At 55.0% G+C, this 17067-nt stretch overlaps 1 protein-coding gene across 13 annotated transcripts in view; it reads left to right on the forward strand.

Moving 5' to 3' along the window:
• LOC112655269 (transmembrane protein C17orf113) overlaps positions 1–17067 on the forward strand; it is a 53257-nt gene that overhangs the window by 23709 nt on the left and 12481 nt on the right. For 8 of the 13 annotated variants that reach the window (XM_035721354.2, XM_049114704.1, XM_035721352.2 and 5 more), the window contains exon 2: positions 214–465. In XM_035721354.2, coding sequence (XP_035577247.2) covers positions 216–465 — 250 coding nt within the window. In that variant the 5' untranslated portion in view covers positions 214–215. Of the gene's footprint in view, positions 1–213; positions 466–5723; positions 5870–7230; positions 7279–10863; positions 10973–10994; positions 11119–15737; positions 16474–17067 lie in introns of those variants that run through there. The other 5 variants (XM_035721345.2, XM_035721344.2, XM_035721355.2 and 2 more) reach the window with 5 other exon arrangements.

Raw genomic sequence — 17067 nt, forward strand, 5'->3', positions numbered from 1 at the left:
GGGATTCCCTGTCCCTGTGTTTTAATGCTGCTTTGTTTGAAATGGACCCTGCCATGCTCCCTTTTGCCACCCTTGTGTTGGGAATGTTCAAAAGCCGGGGAGTTTCACCTGGGACACAGGACGGAGGTGTCTCCATGACTTGAACTCCTCTTGCTCCTTCTGTGTGTTCACAACACTCAGCCTGTTTACTGGTCTCCCTCTTTATCTGCTCAGGTATGAAGCGGCCACTGAGTCCCTCTCCCCCGGGTGAGAAGGAGCCCCCCACATCTGGAGCTACGGAGTGCCCCCCTCGGCCCTCAGAACCGCCTAAGCCCAAGCGGGAGAGGAAGCGGCCATCCTACACTCTCTGTGATGTCTGCAACATCCAGCTGAACTCAGCAGCCCAGGCCCAGGTGCACTGTGGGGGGCGCGCCCACCAGCGGCGGCTTCGGCAGCTCAGCTTGGGGAAGACCCCCACAGGGCCAGGTCAGTGTGGAGGGGCAGAGGGACGCTGCTCCCACAGGCTTCTTCTGGGCCCCATGATAGGCTCTGGGTCTGTGGCCTCTCTCTGGGGAGGGTCTTGGGTCTGGGGTGCCCTCAATGGGGTCTCGGGGTCACAAGTCCCCCTGACACATCTGGACAACCTTCCATAGGGTCTCTCAGGATCTGAGGGTCTTCAGGACTGAGGGCTTCTCTTCAGGTCTTTTTGGGGTGTGAGAGCTCTCCCTGTGGGGTCTCTTGGGGCCAGGACTCCTAAAACATTTGTCCAGTCTGAAGCCCCCTGGCATGGAGAGTCTTTCTGATCAGGGGTAGCCTGGGCTCCTGCTCTAGTCTCTGAAGGTCAGCAAGGTACATGACACTCCTGCTGAGGGACAGGGAAAGCCCCTCTTCCTTTGAAGGCTGGACTCCTGGCCAGGATTTCTGCTTCTCCCTGGCTAGGGTGACTTTGCAGAGGTTTGGCTGGCAACAGGGCAGATTTCTGGGGGAAATGGGTGAATGCATTCATGAAGGTGATTCCAACTGACAGGCATATAGGGGCCATGGGGAAAACAAGGAGAGGCAGGCTGCTGGCTGGCAGGGGAAACAGGTTCAGAACCAGGCCCAGTGTGGGAGATGGTCAGGGCCAGAACTTCTACCTGGTTCTTGACAGTAGCCACCAGAAGCCTACTTTGCAGCCTGGGCTGGTAGCTTTGCCAGAGGGCTACACTCTGAACTCTGTAACAAGGCAGCCTGTTCTTTTGGTGAATACTCAGGGGTCACCCACTGTGTTCCCTGGGAACTGGAGACAAATTCTCATCTTATTCCTCACTATCCCGCTCTGAGATGGAGTATGTCTTTGGTCTGAGGCGGACACAAAAAGAACATTAGAGTGTTGTGGGGGCCACATGCGGATACAAAGGGAGAAATAGTGATTATACGCTGGGGATAAGGCCAGAAAAGGCCTCCTGGAAGAAGAGAGCCACACTGAGCTTTGGGAACAGGGGCCTGGGAAGAAGGGACACTGCAGGCAGAAGTCACTGCATAAGCAAAGGCAGGATATGGCCTGATGCTGGGACCAGCTCCTCTACCTGAGCGCTTGGGGCTGGACACCAAGCGTGTGACTCTGAGGAAGAGTGTATCTGACTGTATGGATATTTCTGGAGTGTATGCGTGTGTGTATATATGTCTGTGTTCAAAAGTCACTCATTCATTCATTAGCTATTTATAGAAACCAGTTCTGTGCAAGCTATAGAACAGTTTGTTTGGAGGATTCGTATTTTACTTTTTTCTAGCTTTATTGGGGGTATTATTGACACGTTTGTCAGTTTAAGGTATACAGTATGATGCTTGCTACACATATGTATTGCAGGACGATTACCACATAAGGTTTGTTAACACCTCCATCCCCTCACATAATTATGATCGTGTGTGTGTTGATAACATTTAACATCTCTCCACTTAAGTAGGTAATACAGTATTGTTCATTATAGTCACCACACTGTGCATCCGATCCCCAGATCTTTTTATTCTTAAGATTTTATGTATTAGGGCAGCCCCGGTGGCGCGGCGGTTTAGCGCCGCCTGCAGCCCAGGGCGTGATCCTGGAGACCCTGGATCGAGTCCCAGTTCAGGCTCTCTATATGATGCCTGCTTCTCCCTCAGCCTGTGTCTCTGCCTGTCTCTCTGTCTCTATGAATAAATAAAATAAAAATCTTTAAAAAAAAGATTTTATGTATTAATTCATGAGAGACAGAGAGAGAGAGGCAGAGACATAGGTGGAGGGAGAAGCAGGCTCCCTGTGGGAAGCCTGATGCAGGACTCAATCCCAGGACCCCAGGATCATGGCCTGAGCCAAAGGCAGACACTCAACCAATGAGCTACCCAGGTGTCCCTTGATCCCCAGATCTTATTTGTCTTACAGCTGGGAGTCTGCGCCCCTCGACCAACATCTCCCCATTGTCCCCACCTACCAGCCCCCGGCAACCAACTGTAATCTCTATTGCTATGGTACTGGCTCTTTTAGATTCTGCATATAACTGAGAACATACAGTTATTTGCCCGGGAATTCATATTTTTCAAAGGTGGCATACCTGCCTGTCAAAGAAAGAGCTGTCTGAAGACCCATGCAGACAAGTTTGTCCAAGATCATAACGGGTTTCGAAGAATACGGTATAAGAATACGTAAGAATAACGGTGCTTGGAGAAGTCAGAGGCAGAAGGGAATTGGCAGAAGTCAGGGAAAACCTCAGAGAAGTGACACTGATGTCACTTGTTGGATCTCGGAGATGGAAAGGAAATCCCAGGCAGAGAAACAGCTCGAGCAAATGCCATGGGGCCTGAGGCCCGCAGCCTGCCGGGAGCGGTGGGCAGTGCTGGGTGTGTGGCTGTGGTTGAAGCTGAGCAGGAACCACCCATGAGGGCCTCACAGCTAGGCTGGGTGTCTAGCCCTTGTCCCAAAGGTGATAAGTGTCACTGAAGGGCTCTGAGCAGGAGTTGTCGGTATTTCTAGATGTCTCTAGCATGGGGGAAGGGTAAGACTTGGGGGTGCATGAGAAGAAGGAGGAAACAGGTTCTGGGGTTTTTTCTATAGCAGAGCCAGCAGGACTGGGTGACTGGACGATGTGGAGAGGAAGGTGCCCAGGATGGCTCCAGGTGGGGAAGGCCAGTCTTGCCTGGCTGCCCACCCTTCCACCCCTGCCCCACGTGGCCTCTTCAGGCCCTGCTTCTGGGCAGCAGTCCCTGTGGTACAAGCCTCTCTCTTCCCCTTCTCACCCACCATACCCACCTGGAGAGAGCAGGCGATGTGTGTGCGAGGAGCAAAGGCCACAGCACCAGATGTGGCCAGAGACAGACTGCCCAAGGGAAGGGGGACCCCTTTGTGGGGCTTCCTTCTTCCCACGGTCCTCATCCGCAGAGTTCTGGGTAGGGTTGTGGGGACACCAGGAGACATGATGCCTGCTACTCCTCTCCAGATGATTAAATGGGAAGTGAGTCACTGTCCCTCCAGTCTTCTGCGTGTGCTGGTCTGAGCCAGGATTCTACTCAGTGCCTGCCCTTGGGTATAACAGTCTAGGGGGGGAGACAGCATTGGGGCCAGACCTTTCTTTTTCTTTGTGGGGGGGGGGGCAGACCTTTCTAACAGCCCTGCTGAGGGAGTGAGCAGCACTGTGGGAGCATGAAAGAGTGATGACTAATGCCTAGTGCAAGGGTGAAGGGCCCTCAGATTTCTGGGAACCCTGGAATTGGAGGCTGCAGCCAAGAACCTGTTTGCTGTTAGCCTCATCACTTCTGAGGCTACTCTAGGCCATGACCCCCCAACACCCACCCACTTCCATGGATTTCTCCTGTCTCCTGGATTCTCCGAGAGCTGGGGCTGGGAGAGGCAGCCCCAACAAGAAGATGCTAGCAATTGCCCTGGGGTTAGGAGTGGGGGTGAGGGGACCTCAGCCATGCTGCAGGCCTCTCCCAGCACTTGGTGGGTACTGGGCCAGAGCAGAGAGCCCTTAGGGTGCAGCTGACTGGGGCAGCCTCATCCTCTGAACAACAGAGTCACAGTAAACTTTCAAGAGCCATGAGGCAAAATATGAGGAGCCTTTACCACAGGGCTCTGTTGCTAGACACTAGACACGTGAGGTCTCAGGTCTGTGGCAGCTAGGAGGACCACTCGTTTGTTGGCAGGCTGCTGAAGGTGTGGGGGTGGGATGGTGCTCTGGGAGGCCCCCTGGAACTGTCACTTTGATTAGGGGTCTGTGGGGCTGGAGGCTTGCAGGGTGACAGACCGTCACAGGCAGTGAGGCGAGGACCCTCTCCTGCTCATGCCCCTGAGGCCATCTGTAGGAGGGGGAGGGCGGGGACTCTTCCCTCTTCTCAGAGGCCTCCTCACTCAGCCATACCTAAGTGAGCCTGGAACACCTGGGAGGGGCGCAGCATGGGGAAATGGCAGGTGCCCATGCCCACGCTTCCCCAATTCCCTCCTGCAGGTACTTCCCCAGCTTCCCCTCCCCACCCTCCACCTTATCTGTCTCCTACACAGCAGGCCCTTTCATTCTGCAGGAATGTGTGTATGTGTCTTGAGCCATCTTTCCCCACTCCCCTTGTCCTTCCTCCACCCCTCACAGGGTGGGGCCTGTGGGCACCAGGCACCTCCATCCCAATAAGGCTGAACTCAGTGACCCTACTGACGATCACACACATGCCTGTGCGCGCGCGCGCACACACACACACACACACACAAATTTTAGGTGGTTCTTGAACACCTACACAAAGGTTTACTGGTTCAAGCCTCTTAGCCCCAAACTCTAGTGTGGATGTTGGGCCAGCCCAGGGCAGGAGAAGGGTCCACTTAGTACCCAAACTGCTTGGAAAGCACTTCCATGTGCAGCAAGGCATTCCCTCCTCAGTCACACCTGGAGTAGATGCTGGCACTCAGTTCTCACTTTACATTGGGATGTTGGAGCTCAGAGAGTTTAGCAACATACCCAAAGGCACAGAGCTGGGTTCAGATCCTAGCGTGTCTGACTCCCCGATCCTACCCTCCTTGCTGCTGAGGAGAGCAGCATATATTAAGAGACATTGGACCTTGATGTTTTAGGAATGGGGAGGGATGGCCAGAGAAGGCAGACTGGCTCCCAGATGATTCCACAGTACTCAGAACCCATGGCTCTCCTCTGCCTTGTGCCTTGGTATCCTCCACTGGAAAATGGAGATGCCAGCCATCTCCCACTTGGTCTCACCTTGCTGGGGAGGGGAAGGGAGCCTCCCGAAGCCAATCCCTCCCATCTCCCTTCTCTTGCCTGGACTGACCCAGCCATACAATTCACTACAACCCCCCACCACCACCACCACCACCATCCTGCAACATGACACCAGAGCAGAGAGAAGGGGATTTTGAATATGACTTAAGTTCTGACTGGGTCAGGGGGGCCTTGGGTGGGGAGTGCAGAGTAGACTCTAAGGGGGACAGGAGAACACAGATGAAGTCTGATGGTAATGGATTTCAGGGCAAAGGTGCTTTGGGGGTGGCCAGGCATCAGAGTGGCAGGTGGAGGCTGTCCCCCCAACCCCCACGCCCCCACCCTCAAATCCCCCCCCAGCTCCTGTTCTAATCAGGCCCTCCATCTCCTCTTAGAGTCTTTGACTGCACAAGCCTCTAGCTGCATTCTGAGCCCCAGAGATCAAAGACCTTGAGCTCAGGTCACGCCTGAGTCACCGGTTTGATGAGCTCCTCACCCCCCACTCCCCGCAGATGGATTAATTTCAGTCCCATCAGGAAGCCCTGGAAGGCCTCCAGCCTGTCCCCCCAATCGCTTCAGTACCTCACTTGGCTGCTGATTCCTCCGCGGGGCCCCTCAGTCCATCCTAAGGCCTTTGGGTGCATGTTTCAGAGAAACGGCTCCCCCGAATGCCACTGGTAAGTTCTTCTTGCAGTCTAACCAAGAGTGCTAGGTGCCTGCCCTTGGGTATACATAGTCTAGACTGCTGCTGTTCTCCGCCAGTGACAGGTGACACTCTCTCTGGACCACCATCACATCCTCCTCCCCCAGGGGCGAACCTGACCATCAGACACTCCCCCCTCCCAGGGACCACCTGGAAATGCAAGCTTGTCTGGGTAGAGAATTAGGGGGCTTAGCTCAGATCCCTGTCCTCAAAAGACAAAGATTCCATCTGTGTCTGGGTGGGTTAATTAGCCGTGGGCTTGAGTTTCCTTCCTCTCCCCAAACCAGCAACTCCGTCCCCCCAGAGCCTCTTCCTAACAAACCTGTTTTCAGGAGCTGCTGCTGCCAACCCCTCCCCAGACCCTCTGCGGGCTGTACTGGCTGCTCCAGAGATTACAGGTTATTGTCTGGTGGAGACAGGATGCTGAGGGGGTGGGGGGCTAGCGCTGGGCCTGGGCTTGGAATGCCAGACTGGATCCAGCTGTGGGTTGGCTGCCTCCCCCCCACCCCCATTCCACTCCCTCCCAGTCACCAGGTGCTCAGGTGAGTAGAGAGCTGGCCCACAGTCAGGAAGAGGAGGGGGAGGAAGGAGCCAATGGAGGAAAGCAGAGACTAGACTAGGGGGGTAGGGAAGGGTCTGGAGCAGGGGAGTAATGTCAGAAAGGTTCTAGCTGACCAGATGACCACCCCCCTGCCCCACTGCCCACCCCAGGCATTGCCCAGGTAGTAGGTCCAATGGTCCAGGTACTGGACTAAGAGGGACAAGCCGCCTGGGGCCCCTTCCCCCAACACCATGGCCAGTGCTCTGGGATGAGGTGGTAAGGCCTTTCTGGGCCAGTTTCCCCTTCAGCCAAAGGAGGTAAATGTAAGGGGACGATGGGCCAGAGGATGGAGCAAGGCTGGGTAGGAATGAGGGCTCCTGCAGCAGCAAACCCTGAGGCAGGGCTTTAAAGTTCAGCAAGAACTTTCTGGCAGACTGAGAAGGGGCTGGTAGCCCCTCCTTTCTGGAGGTCTCTAAAGGCAGGGTCAAATGCACTGAAGTACAGGATACACTAGCCCGAGACTCTGGGGAGGAGGGGGATGGAATCCACCCCCCACCCCCCAGGCCCTACATCTGCCCCATCCTCCACCCTTGGGGCAGGAAGTGCTCTATGCCTTCCACCCTGGTTGGGATGGGAGCAACTGGGAACCTGGCAGCTCCTTCCAGGCAAGGCGAGAAAGGGCCCTGCCACCGCTGCTTTCCAGCAGGAGTCCCTCCCTCCGCCCTCCCCTCCTGTCCCTCGCATCCCCACCCCTTCCCTCTGTCACTCTCTGGCTGGTTTCATTCGCTCCTCAGACGGCGCTCCGCGGTGCCTCCGAAGGCGAAGGCGGAGAATGCTCTTGGGTGAGTGCTGAGGATGCCAGAGCATGGGGAGGGGGCTCCCAGGAGGGTGGGTCTCTCCTCTCCCTGCCCAAACGTTGGCTGCTATTGTGGGTCCCCAAAAGTTGTCTGTGGAGAGATTCTGGTAGCTAGCTGACTCTTGGTACCTTTTCCCAGGTCCAGGGCTGGGCAGGGGAGCCCCCACTCTGGCGGGGAACAGAGGTGGGGGTGGGGGGTGGAGGGCAGGACTGGTCAGGAAACAGGAGGTACACCTTGCCTGAGGGAGGTGTGCTACACTCTGGGCCAGATGCATATTGCAGGAGCCTGTGCCAGAGGCTCCTTGTATCAAATCATACCTTCAGCTGCCTCCAAGGGGCTGCCAGGAGCCTCCAAGGAGGGTTGTGGCAGGTGGGGCAGAGGGATTGTTGAAGAGGGAGTCATTATTTCAGCAGAGAGAGAAAGAGAGAGAGAGAAATGGACAGAGGGAGAGGGGCAGAAATCTGGGTGGCTCCTATCTGAGATCCAGCCACTGCCCTAGGGTTAACACCTCTGCCCCCCACCTTTATCCATGGTCTCCGGGCTCACCTCTCCACACACGGGTTGTTTGGCACTCTTTGAGGGAGACAGCCATTACCTTTTCAGAAGTATTTTTGGGAACCCCTTCCACAAAAGCAAGGGCTGGAGGTAGAGTTCTTCTTGTGTCTGGTCTTGGGGGTCTCCCTCCAGCTCAGGAAGGGGGCTCTGGAGAATGTGGGGAGCACCCTCTGGCCATGGTGAAAATCCTAAGCCGACTGGGGAGTGGGCAAGGAGATCTCAGATCAACCCCCCCATTCCCTACCTTTGGCTCTGTCTTCCTCCTAGATTCCCATTTCCTTCAGTTTTGGTTTCATCTGTGATAGGATGGGCAGCTTACTATTTGAGATGTGTGTGTGTGCCTCAGGGAGGACCCTCCCATCTGCCTTTATGACTTGTGATGGGGCAAGAGAGAGACTCTGGGTTTGGCGACATGAGCTTGTGTGTTTATCTGATGCATTTCATGTTGGAAGGGAGGCTGTGTGCATACACCTATCACCTATTTTTTTGAATACTTCTGTATTTTTATTTTTATTTATTTTGTATTTTTATTTTTAAAAATATGCGTCTGTACATAAGTCTTTGTATATACGTGTCTCTGTGATGGTGCATGCCGCTGCCTGTCTGTGGTTTCGTATTATCTGTATATGCCTTACTAGAGGTCCGGGTGCCCTCCTGTGTCTGTCCCCCTGGGTATATATGATCTGAGTGTGTCTTTGTTGATCTTGCCTGTCTGTGTGTACGTGCGTGCTTGTGTGTAGCCTCTGGGCCCTTCTTTGCCCCCCACCGGTGTGGGTGTCTGTCCATCTCTGCATGGGTACCACTTCTGTATATGCACACATCAATGTGCCTACATGGTCTCATCATGAGGGGATGTGTGTAAGTGTGTGCCTTGGTGTTTGTGCCTGTTGCCATCTATGTGGGTGCCTATGGATCTCAGGGTGTGTGTTCCTGTGCTTTCCTGTGGATCTTTCCAAGCAATGGCAAAACAGCAGGATGTGGTTTGCCCCGATCCTCTCCCTTGGGTGGCAGCCAGAGTGAAGTTAATTCATAAGATACCTGCTCTGTGCCCCAGCCTCAGTTGGACCCCAGGGGGTGGCCTTTTCTCTGCTACTCAGTCTAGTATGTTTATGTTTGACCAGAGCCACAACCCACCCTCTTGAGGCAGCCATCCAATGAGCTGTGGGTCCCAGCTGTGGACCCCCGGTCAGAGTGGGGAAGGGAGGGACTTAGCCAGGGTATTGTGCTGCAAAATGCCATCACAGGAGACCCCTCCTCCCCATACCTGAGCTTTTCATGGGTGTGGGGCTGTGCGGTCCCATCCTGGGACAGGTTTAGGGTCTGCAGTGTCTCCTTTCATTTGAGTGTACCCACAAGCCAGGCAATCTCGTGTGTGTGCATGTGCCATGACTCATGCGTCATCCCAGCAGCCCTGGGGGCCAGGGTTCACGGTGAATGTCAGCAGCAGACGGTGGGTGGTACAGAGCAGTGCTGTGTGAAGGGTGCTGGGGGAGCTTCCAGAAACCACCGGAGACGCCCTGACCTCAAATCAACGTGTGGCCTAGGCCTTGTTTGGGAGAAGAGTATAACCCAATGGAGGGGTGGGGGTTGCTGCTAGGAGGCATTTCTGAGTGACTATATTGATGGGAAGGGGAGACTAAGTCACCAAGTGCCTAGGCAGCCCCCCCTTTTTTTAAATTTTTTTTTAAGACTTCTAATGTCCTTTTTTATTTATTTATTATTTATGATAGTCACACACAGAGAGAGAGAGAGAGAGAGGCAGAGACACAGGCAGAGGGAGAAGCAGGCTCCATGCACCGGGAGCCCGACGTGGGATTCGATCCCGGGTCTCCAAGATCGCGCCCTGGGCCAAAGGCAGGCGCTAAACCGCTGCGCCACGCAGGGATCCCCCCCCCCTTTTTTTTTTTAAATATTTTATTTATTTATTCATAGACACACACACACACACACACAGAGGCACAGACACAGGCAGAGGGAGAAGCAGGCTCCACACAGGGAGCCCGACATGGGACTTGATCCTGGGTTTCCAGGATCACACCCCAGGCTGCAGGCGGCGCTAAACTGCTGCGCCACTGGGTAGGCGCCCCCCCTCTTTTTTTTTAATACTTCTGTATTTTTATTTTTATTTATTTTGTATTTTTATTTTTAAAGATTTTATTTATTCATGAGACAGAGAGAGGCAGAGACACAGGCAGAGGGAGAAGCAGGCTCCACGCAGGGAGCCTGACGTGGGACTCAATCCCGGGTCTCCAAGATCATGCCCTGGGCCGAAGGCGGCGCTAAACCACTGAGCCACCAGGGCTGCCCTTTTTAAATGGCCTCCACACCTAGCTCATTTCTTCCTCAGACCCATCCTGCCCTGCCCTTTCCTCTTCACCCAGCCTTAATTCGCACTGAACAGATGGAGGAAACTGAGGCTTATAGGTAAGCGTCCAGCCCAAGGCCTCAGAGGTCAATGTCCCTGGAGCTCCAGGGCAGGCCTCTGGACCCCAGGTCTGGGAGGGGTGGTCTGCCACAACTCCACATGCCTCCATCACCTCCTCCCCTCTCCTGGGAACCCACACAGGGGTGAGGGTCTCCTGTGCATCTTAGACTTCTAGGAAGCCATCACGCCTCTCTCCACCAGCACCCATCCCCCACCGGATCCAAGTATTCCCATTACAAATAACTCACTAGATTAAAAATTGAGCTCCCAGCTCACTTTCTGAGCTTCCCCACCAGGCCAGGGGTATTGAGCCTTCCCGCAGCAGCCTCCCCTAGCCCTCCCCCACCCCTTGACCTTTGTAGACCGCACTGTACTTGCAGCTGCCCCAGGGTTGCTGCGCTGCCCCCTGCCTGGGATGTCTTCCCTGGTAAAACTTCTCTTATCCGGCACTTAACCTAACACACTGTCCCCGCAGACCTTCGGCTTCACCGCCCCCCCCCCCCCGCCCCTCTTCCTCTGCGATCCCAAAGCATCTTGCTGGGGCCTCCCAGCGCTCCGTTTGGCTCGCCCCTGGGAGCTCGCCGCGGGGCGCCCCTCGGGGAAGCCCTGCCCCCTCGCGCTGGCGGGACAGCCCGGGCGGTCTCCAGTCCGTGCCCCGCCGCCTGCGAGCGCAGGCCGGGGTGGGGGTGGCCGCGGCAGGTGAGCCCCGGGGCGCGGGCAGGGCGGCCCTCGCCGGTGCTGCGCCTCTGCGCCCCGGCACCGCTAGTGGCTGCTGTCGCTCGGCGGAGCCCGCGGAGCCCGCGGCCAGAGCGTCCACCGCGCAAGATGGTGGCTCCCGAGGCTCCGTGAGTGTGTGCGGCTGGCGCGGAGCCCGGGCCGGGCGGGGCGCCCCCTCCCCGAGCTTCCGGCCGGGGGGGCGGGTGACCGGCGGGGGCCCCGCGGGCGGGGCCGCGGCGCGGGCGGAGCTGGGGGGGGGCTCCGGGACCTTCGAGGGCTCCCCCCACGCGCCCCCCAGAGGAAGCTCCCCAGCCCTCGGCGTCCCGGCCGGGACGAGCGGGGAGCCCCCACCTCCGGGCCCTCGGCCGCCGCCCAGAGCCGGATCCCCTGGGGCCTCCCTAAGGGGCTCTGGGAGGAGGCTGCGGACGCCCTCCTAGGGCCACAGGAGCGCTCTGAGGCCGGCCTGCCAGCCCGACCGGTACACAGTCACCCCAGGGCCCCACAAGTTGTGGCGGCTCACCTCCAGGTGCGCAGGGTGCCGAGAGGTGTGAGGGACCTGGGGCTGACAGGTGCGCCCCCCTGGTCACCTCTTGTTTGCACCCGCCCCAGGAGCTAGCCCGGTTCCCTCAGGTTGAGGTAGAAGAATGTCCATGGCTTCGGCTGGGTTGTCTTAGAGCAGTGCGGTCCAATAGAACTTTCTGGGGGTGAAGTAAATGTCCTCTGTCTGAGCATTTACTACAACAGCCAGTAGCCATATGTGGCTATTGAGATCTTGAAATGTGGCTAGTGAGATTGAGGAATTGGATTCTAAAATGTTTTTCTGATTTTTTTTTCTTTTGTAAAAAATATTTTATTTATTTATTCATGAGAGACAGAGGCAGAGACATAGGCAGAGGGAGAAGAAGGCTCCCCACAGGGACTCCATCCCAGCACCCTGGGGATCACGACCTGAGCTGAAGGCAGATGCTCAACCACTGAGCCACCCAGGTGTCCCATGTTTTTCTAATTCTGATTAATTATAAACAGCCACATGTGGTTACTACCTACCATATCTGACAGTGCCATTTTATTTTATTTTTTTATTATTTATTTATTTATTTATTCTTAGAGATGCAGAGAGAGAGAGGCAGAGAGAGAAGCAGGCTTCATGCAGGGAGCCTGATGTGGGACTCGATCCAGGGTCTCCAGGATCACGCCCTGGGCTGCAGGCTGCGCTAAACCGCTGCGCCACTGGGGCTGCCCTGACAGTGCCGTTTTAGAATCCATCTTTCCATACATCCTCCCAGAGTGCCTACTCTTTTGTTCTTTAATCAAAAACATCCTGGGGATCCCTGGGTGGCTCAGTGGTTTAGCGCTCGCCTTTGGCCCAGGGCGTGATCCTGGAGTCCCGGGATCAAGTCCCATGTGAAAGGTTTCTGCATGGAGCCTGCTTCTCCCTCTGCCTGTGTCTCTGTATCTCTCTCCGTGTCTCTCATGAATAAACAAATAAAATCTTAAAAAAAAAAAATCCTAGGTCCCATAGTAATTTTATCCTTCTGCAGAATAGGGCAGGATAGCCGGTTTCTAGGTATATGGAAAGGAGTTGACAAACTTCTGAAGGGTACCCCCTTGGAGTTGCACCTTCTCTCCATCCTAAGATCCTTTGGATGGTGGTGGACTGGACAGGGTCACAGAATCATGGGATCTCGGGAGGAAAGGAGGTCAAAAGCAGTTGATTTAGCCACCCAACAGGTGCCCAAGGCCCCACTCTGTTGTTCTTTCTGTTTGAAAACTGGTGCTTCCTTATTCACTCCCCAAATTTTGTGGAGCACCTGCAGGGTGCCAGGCAGCATTCCTTCTCAGAGGTTCAGATGTGAAGTTAGTTACCTTTCCTGCCCTCAAGAAGCTTGCATTCTTGAGAGAGAGGGAGAAGAAGAAGAGAGAGAGTGCCAAGCAATAGAAATTGGAGAAAATAAGATTTGTAAACCCGGAGGTATACAATGGAGGAAACAAACAGAAAGTAGTGACAGAAAAGAAAGGGATCTCCTGGGAGGGGATAAAGAAGTCTCCTTGGAAGAGGGGACCAAAGGGGAAGTGAAATAGGCAGTGTCCAGAGGAGTTGGAAACATTCTAGAAGAAGGTACAGCATATGCAAAGGCCTTGAGTATGGGAACCTGGCACTCTGGAGGAACTGAGGGAAGGCTAGTGTAGCTGGAAGGGGAGAGAGGCACAAGTGGCTACCAGAGAGGTCAGCAATGCCTGGGCATCTAGCTGACCCTGAAAGGGATCCTGGCACTGGCCTCAGAGAACAAGCAGTCACAGAGGGCTTTGAGCAGTATGTTTTCAAAAGCCCCCTCCACCTGCTCAGAGAGGGGTAAGAGTGGAAACTCAGAGTGCCATCCAGAAGTGACTGCCATAGTCCAGGCAAGAGATGCAGGATGTCCTGGATGAGGCTGGTGGCAATGGCATAGAGAGAAGAGACAAGTTATGGGCAGATGGTGGAGGTGGAGCTCAGAGAGCCTGTGGATAGACCAGATCCACAATGTAGAAGAGAGCAGGGGCTGGAGGGGCAGGTTTCTGGCCAGAGCATCTGGGTAGGAAAGCATGTGTCTCCTGAGCTGGGGATGACTAGGAAAGGAGCATATTTGTAGTGACAGACTGATAGTTCCATCTAGACAAGCCACAAAAGTGATTAGATCAAGAGGTGTGATGCCTAGAGGAGTGCTGGGGCTGGGGTTATTTCAGGGTGACCAGCAGAGGTGGTTCTGAAATTTGGGGACAGTTTTAGGTTAGGAAGAGGAGGAGGGGATGACATCAGAGGCCGAGGAGTGCTGATGGGGACAGTGGACATAGGGTCTTAGAAGTCAAGGAAAATGCATGTTTCAAGGAGTGTGAGGTGAGCAGTACCAAATGCCACTTGGCATCTAAGGGAAGAGGACTGATGAGTTTCATTGCATCTGGCACTTCCCTTGTACTGAACAGGCTGCCCCTGGAATTCTGTTCATCTGCCCTCGTTTTACTTATCTACCAAGTGCCAGGTTCCTTGAAGGGTGCTACGTATGTCTATCAGGAGGACAAGACAGTCCCTGCTTTCCCAGAGCACAGTCATCTAACCAATAGCCTCAGAAACAGGAAATTCTTTCATACAGCCCAAATCTGTCCCTCCATTCTCTTAAACAACACACTTTTGCCAAAAGGCATCTGCATGCTGAGCCCTGTACGGGATCCAAAAATGAACAAACGTGATCTTCGCCTTCCAGGAACCAAGTGCAGAGACACACAGAGAATCCCTGGGTTTACCATATTGTATTACCCACACACAGAGAAGTATGGGATACTAGAGGACAGGCACCAGCGGGGGTTGGGGGTGGGATCAGGGTGGCAGAGGGGATTCGGAGCTGCTCTCTAGGAATGCATGGGAATTAGCCAGGGAGGAGGGATAGGAAATTCCAGGCACAGAGGATGAAGGCAGGAGCAGAGTAACAGCTGGGTGTGTGGGGGGAATGGTAAACCTTTGGAGCTGGCCCTGCAGCCAGGAGCAGCAGGAGGCTGGGGAGGGCCTCGCTGGCTCTTGGTGAGGTGTGTAGATTCAGGCAACTACTTAGGATACCAGGGAAGAGGTGGAAGCAAGGGAGCGATCCGTGTGTGAGCCTGCTCTCTGAATGCTGAGCAAGGGATGAATTTGGGGGCTGACTGCAGAGGTGGAGGTAGATGCATAATCCAGGTGAAATAGTGCAGGCTAGAGTCTCAGCGTGGCCTCTGGGGTCAAGTGGACGTAGATACTAACTCTGTCTCACCCACTTACTGCTGTGGAACCCTGGGCAAGGCACTTAAAATCTCCGAGCCTTGGTTTCCTCTTCTCCAAAATGAGAATGATACCACCCTCAGAGAGTACTTGCAAGAGTAATCTTGGTCTTCTCACGTAGTCACTGCAAAGTCCTTAGCACAAGACCTGACTCGGTTTACAGCTGACAAATGGTGGTCACTGCTGCTGTTAGTAGTAGACATTTAGGGGACAGGTTGAGGGATAATAAGGAGTTTTGGCCGTTGGCTGGACGTGGCCTTCTGGTCCTGAACGGCTCACCTGGCCTCGTGCCTGGGGTGGTAGAAGAGTGAGCAAGGTTACAGGCAACCAGCTAGCTCCTTCAGTCTGGGGCCTGGCCCCCACTTCTGGGCTTCCCTTCCCAGAACCACACCATCGGGGTGCCTATGTGTGCGTGTGAATGCACTAGTGTGTAAGTTTAGGGAAGGGAGATCCAGAGAAAACAAATGCCATTCCTTGGCCCCGTGGCTCTGAGAGCTCAGCTTTGTGCTAACTTCATTCTGATGAAATAAATGATTGTGGACTGGAGAGACTGGCCATCCCTTAAATGAGGAGTCAAGGTCTGAATTTCAGTTCTAGTTCAGTCACAGATCATTCATGAGCCCCAAGAACTGCTGTCCTGGACCTGGACTCAGTGTCCCCCACGTATAAAATGTGATTGGACAGATGATGCCAGTCTTTCCAGAGCTGAGTTCTCACATACTTCAACAATCAAAGCAAATCAGTGCCTTGTCCCTGATTGGAAGGAGACCCTCAGAGTGGGCTGGGGCCCCTAAGCCTTCCCAACTTTGGATAAAATTCTATGGCCCTTTGCATGACTCCACTCATTCCCAGTAGTCCTTCCCCATTCGGTCTAGTCCATTCGTCAGTTGGGGAGTGCTCTGCGGGCAGCATGAACCCACGGTGGGCCCCCTAACACCTCTCCCTTGTCTCTTTCATCTCCAGTCTCCCACCGGCGGCGCGGGAATAAACTTCCCCCGCTAAGTTAGATGGATGGTCCCCATTAGCCTGGCGTGCTGCTCCCCTCCTGCCTCCCCACCAGCTTCCATTGTCAAGGGAGGTGCTGCTGTGTGCAGGGGGGGCTGGGGGCCCAGAGCATTCGGGTGGGGATTGGGGGTGCCCTGCCCCTCGAGCAGGAATGGTGCCCCCAGGGAAGAAACCAGCCGGAGAGGCCTCCAACTCCAACAAGAAGTGCAAGCGCTACTTCAATGAGCACTGGAAGGAGGAGTTTCCTTGGCTGGACTTCGACTACGAGCGGAAGCTGATGTTCTGCCTTGAGTGCCGCCAGGCCCTGGTGCGGAACAAGCATGGCAAGGCCGAGAATGCCTTCACGGTGGGCACAGACAACTTCCAGCGCCACGCCCTGCTGCGCCATGTCACGTCGGGGGCCCACCGCCAGGCTCTGGCCGTCAACCGGGGCCAGCCCACTTTTGAGGGTCAGGCTGAGGGAGGAGGGGCCTACCCAGACCTGGAGACCACCCCCACCTCCAGGGGCGTCAAGGTGGAGGTGGACCCCGCCAAAGTGGCCGTGCTGACCACGGTGTACTGCATGGCCAAGGAGGACGTGCCCGACGACCGCTGCTCTGCCCTGCTTGAGCTGCAGAGGTTCAACCTGTGCCAGGCACTGCTGGGCACAGAGCATGGTGACTACTACAGCCCCAGGCGGGTGAGGGATATGCAGGTGGGTGGCAGCCAGAGGTGTGGGGGAGGGCTTGAGGAGGGAGGACATCGAGCTGGTCTGGGTGCAGTGCCAGTATGCCAGGCCCCCGGGGCAGCAGCCAAAGTACTTCATTCATACCTTCACCCAGCAGAATCTTTCACTGAGGCGTACTATGTGCCAGGCCCTGGGCTAGCTGCTGGGGGCACAGCCACAAAGAGGCCAGACCAGGCCCTGTCCTCGGAGGTATGGGGGCTTTCCCTCACTGCCTAGGCCAGAGGTGCAAGCTGGTCACCTTGGGGGCTTGACTGACCCACAGATGTATTTTGTTGGTTTTCACAGTGCTTTTGGAAAACCTAAGTTAGTTTCCAGGTTAAAAAAAAAAAACAAACACAAAAACCAGAGAGATTACATATAAAAATGTGGATTTGTGACTTCTGAAAAGCTAGGTCCCTGTGCTCTCATGCCATGAAGACCAGACCCACAGCCTCTCCATTCCCTTTGGGGTATCACTGACCCTCATCAAGCCCCATACCACCTACATGGCCCCTTGGGGCATGCGAGTTGCAGCCCTGTCCAAGGTATCAGCTCTGTGAGTCCTAGGGAGTGGCATGAGGA

The sequence above is a fragment of the Canis lupus genome, chromosome 9 (genome assembly GCF_003254725.2).
Source record: "Canis lupus dingo isolate Sandy chromosome 9, ASM325472v2, whole genome shotgun sequence".
NCBI lineage: Eukaryota > Metazoa > Chordata > Mammalia > Carnivora > Canidae > Canis > Canis lupus.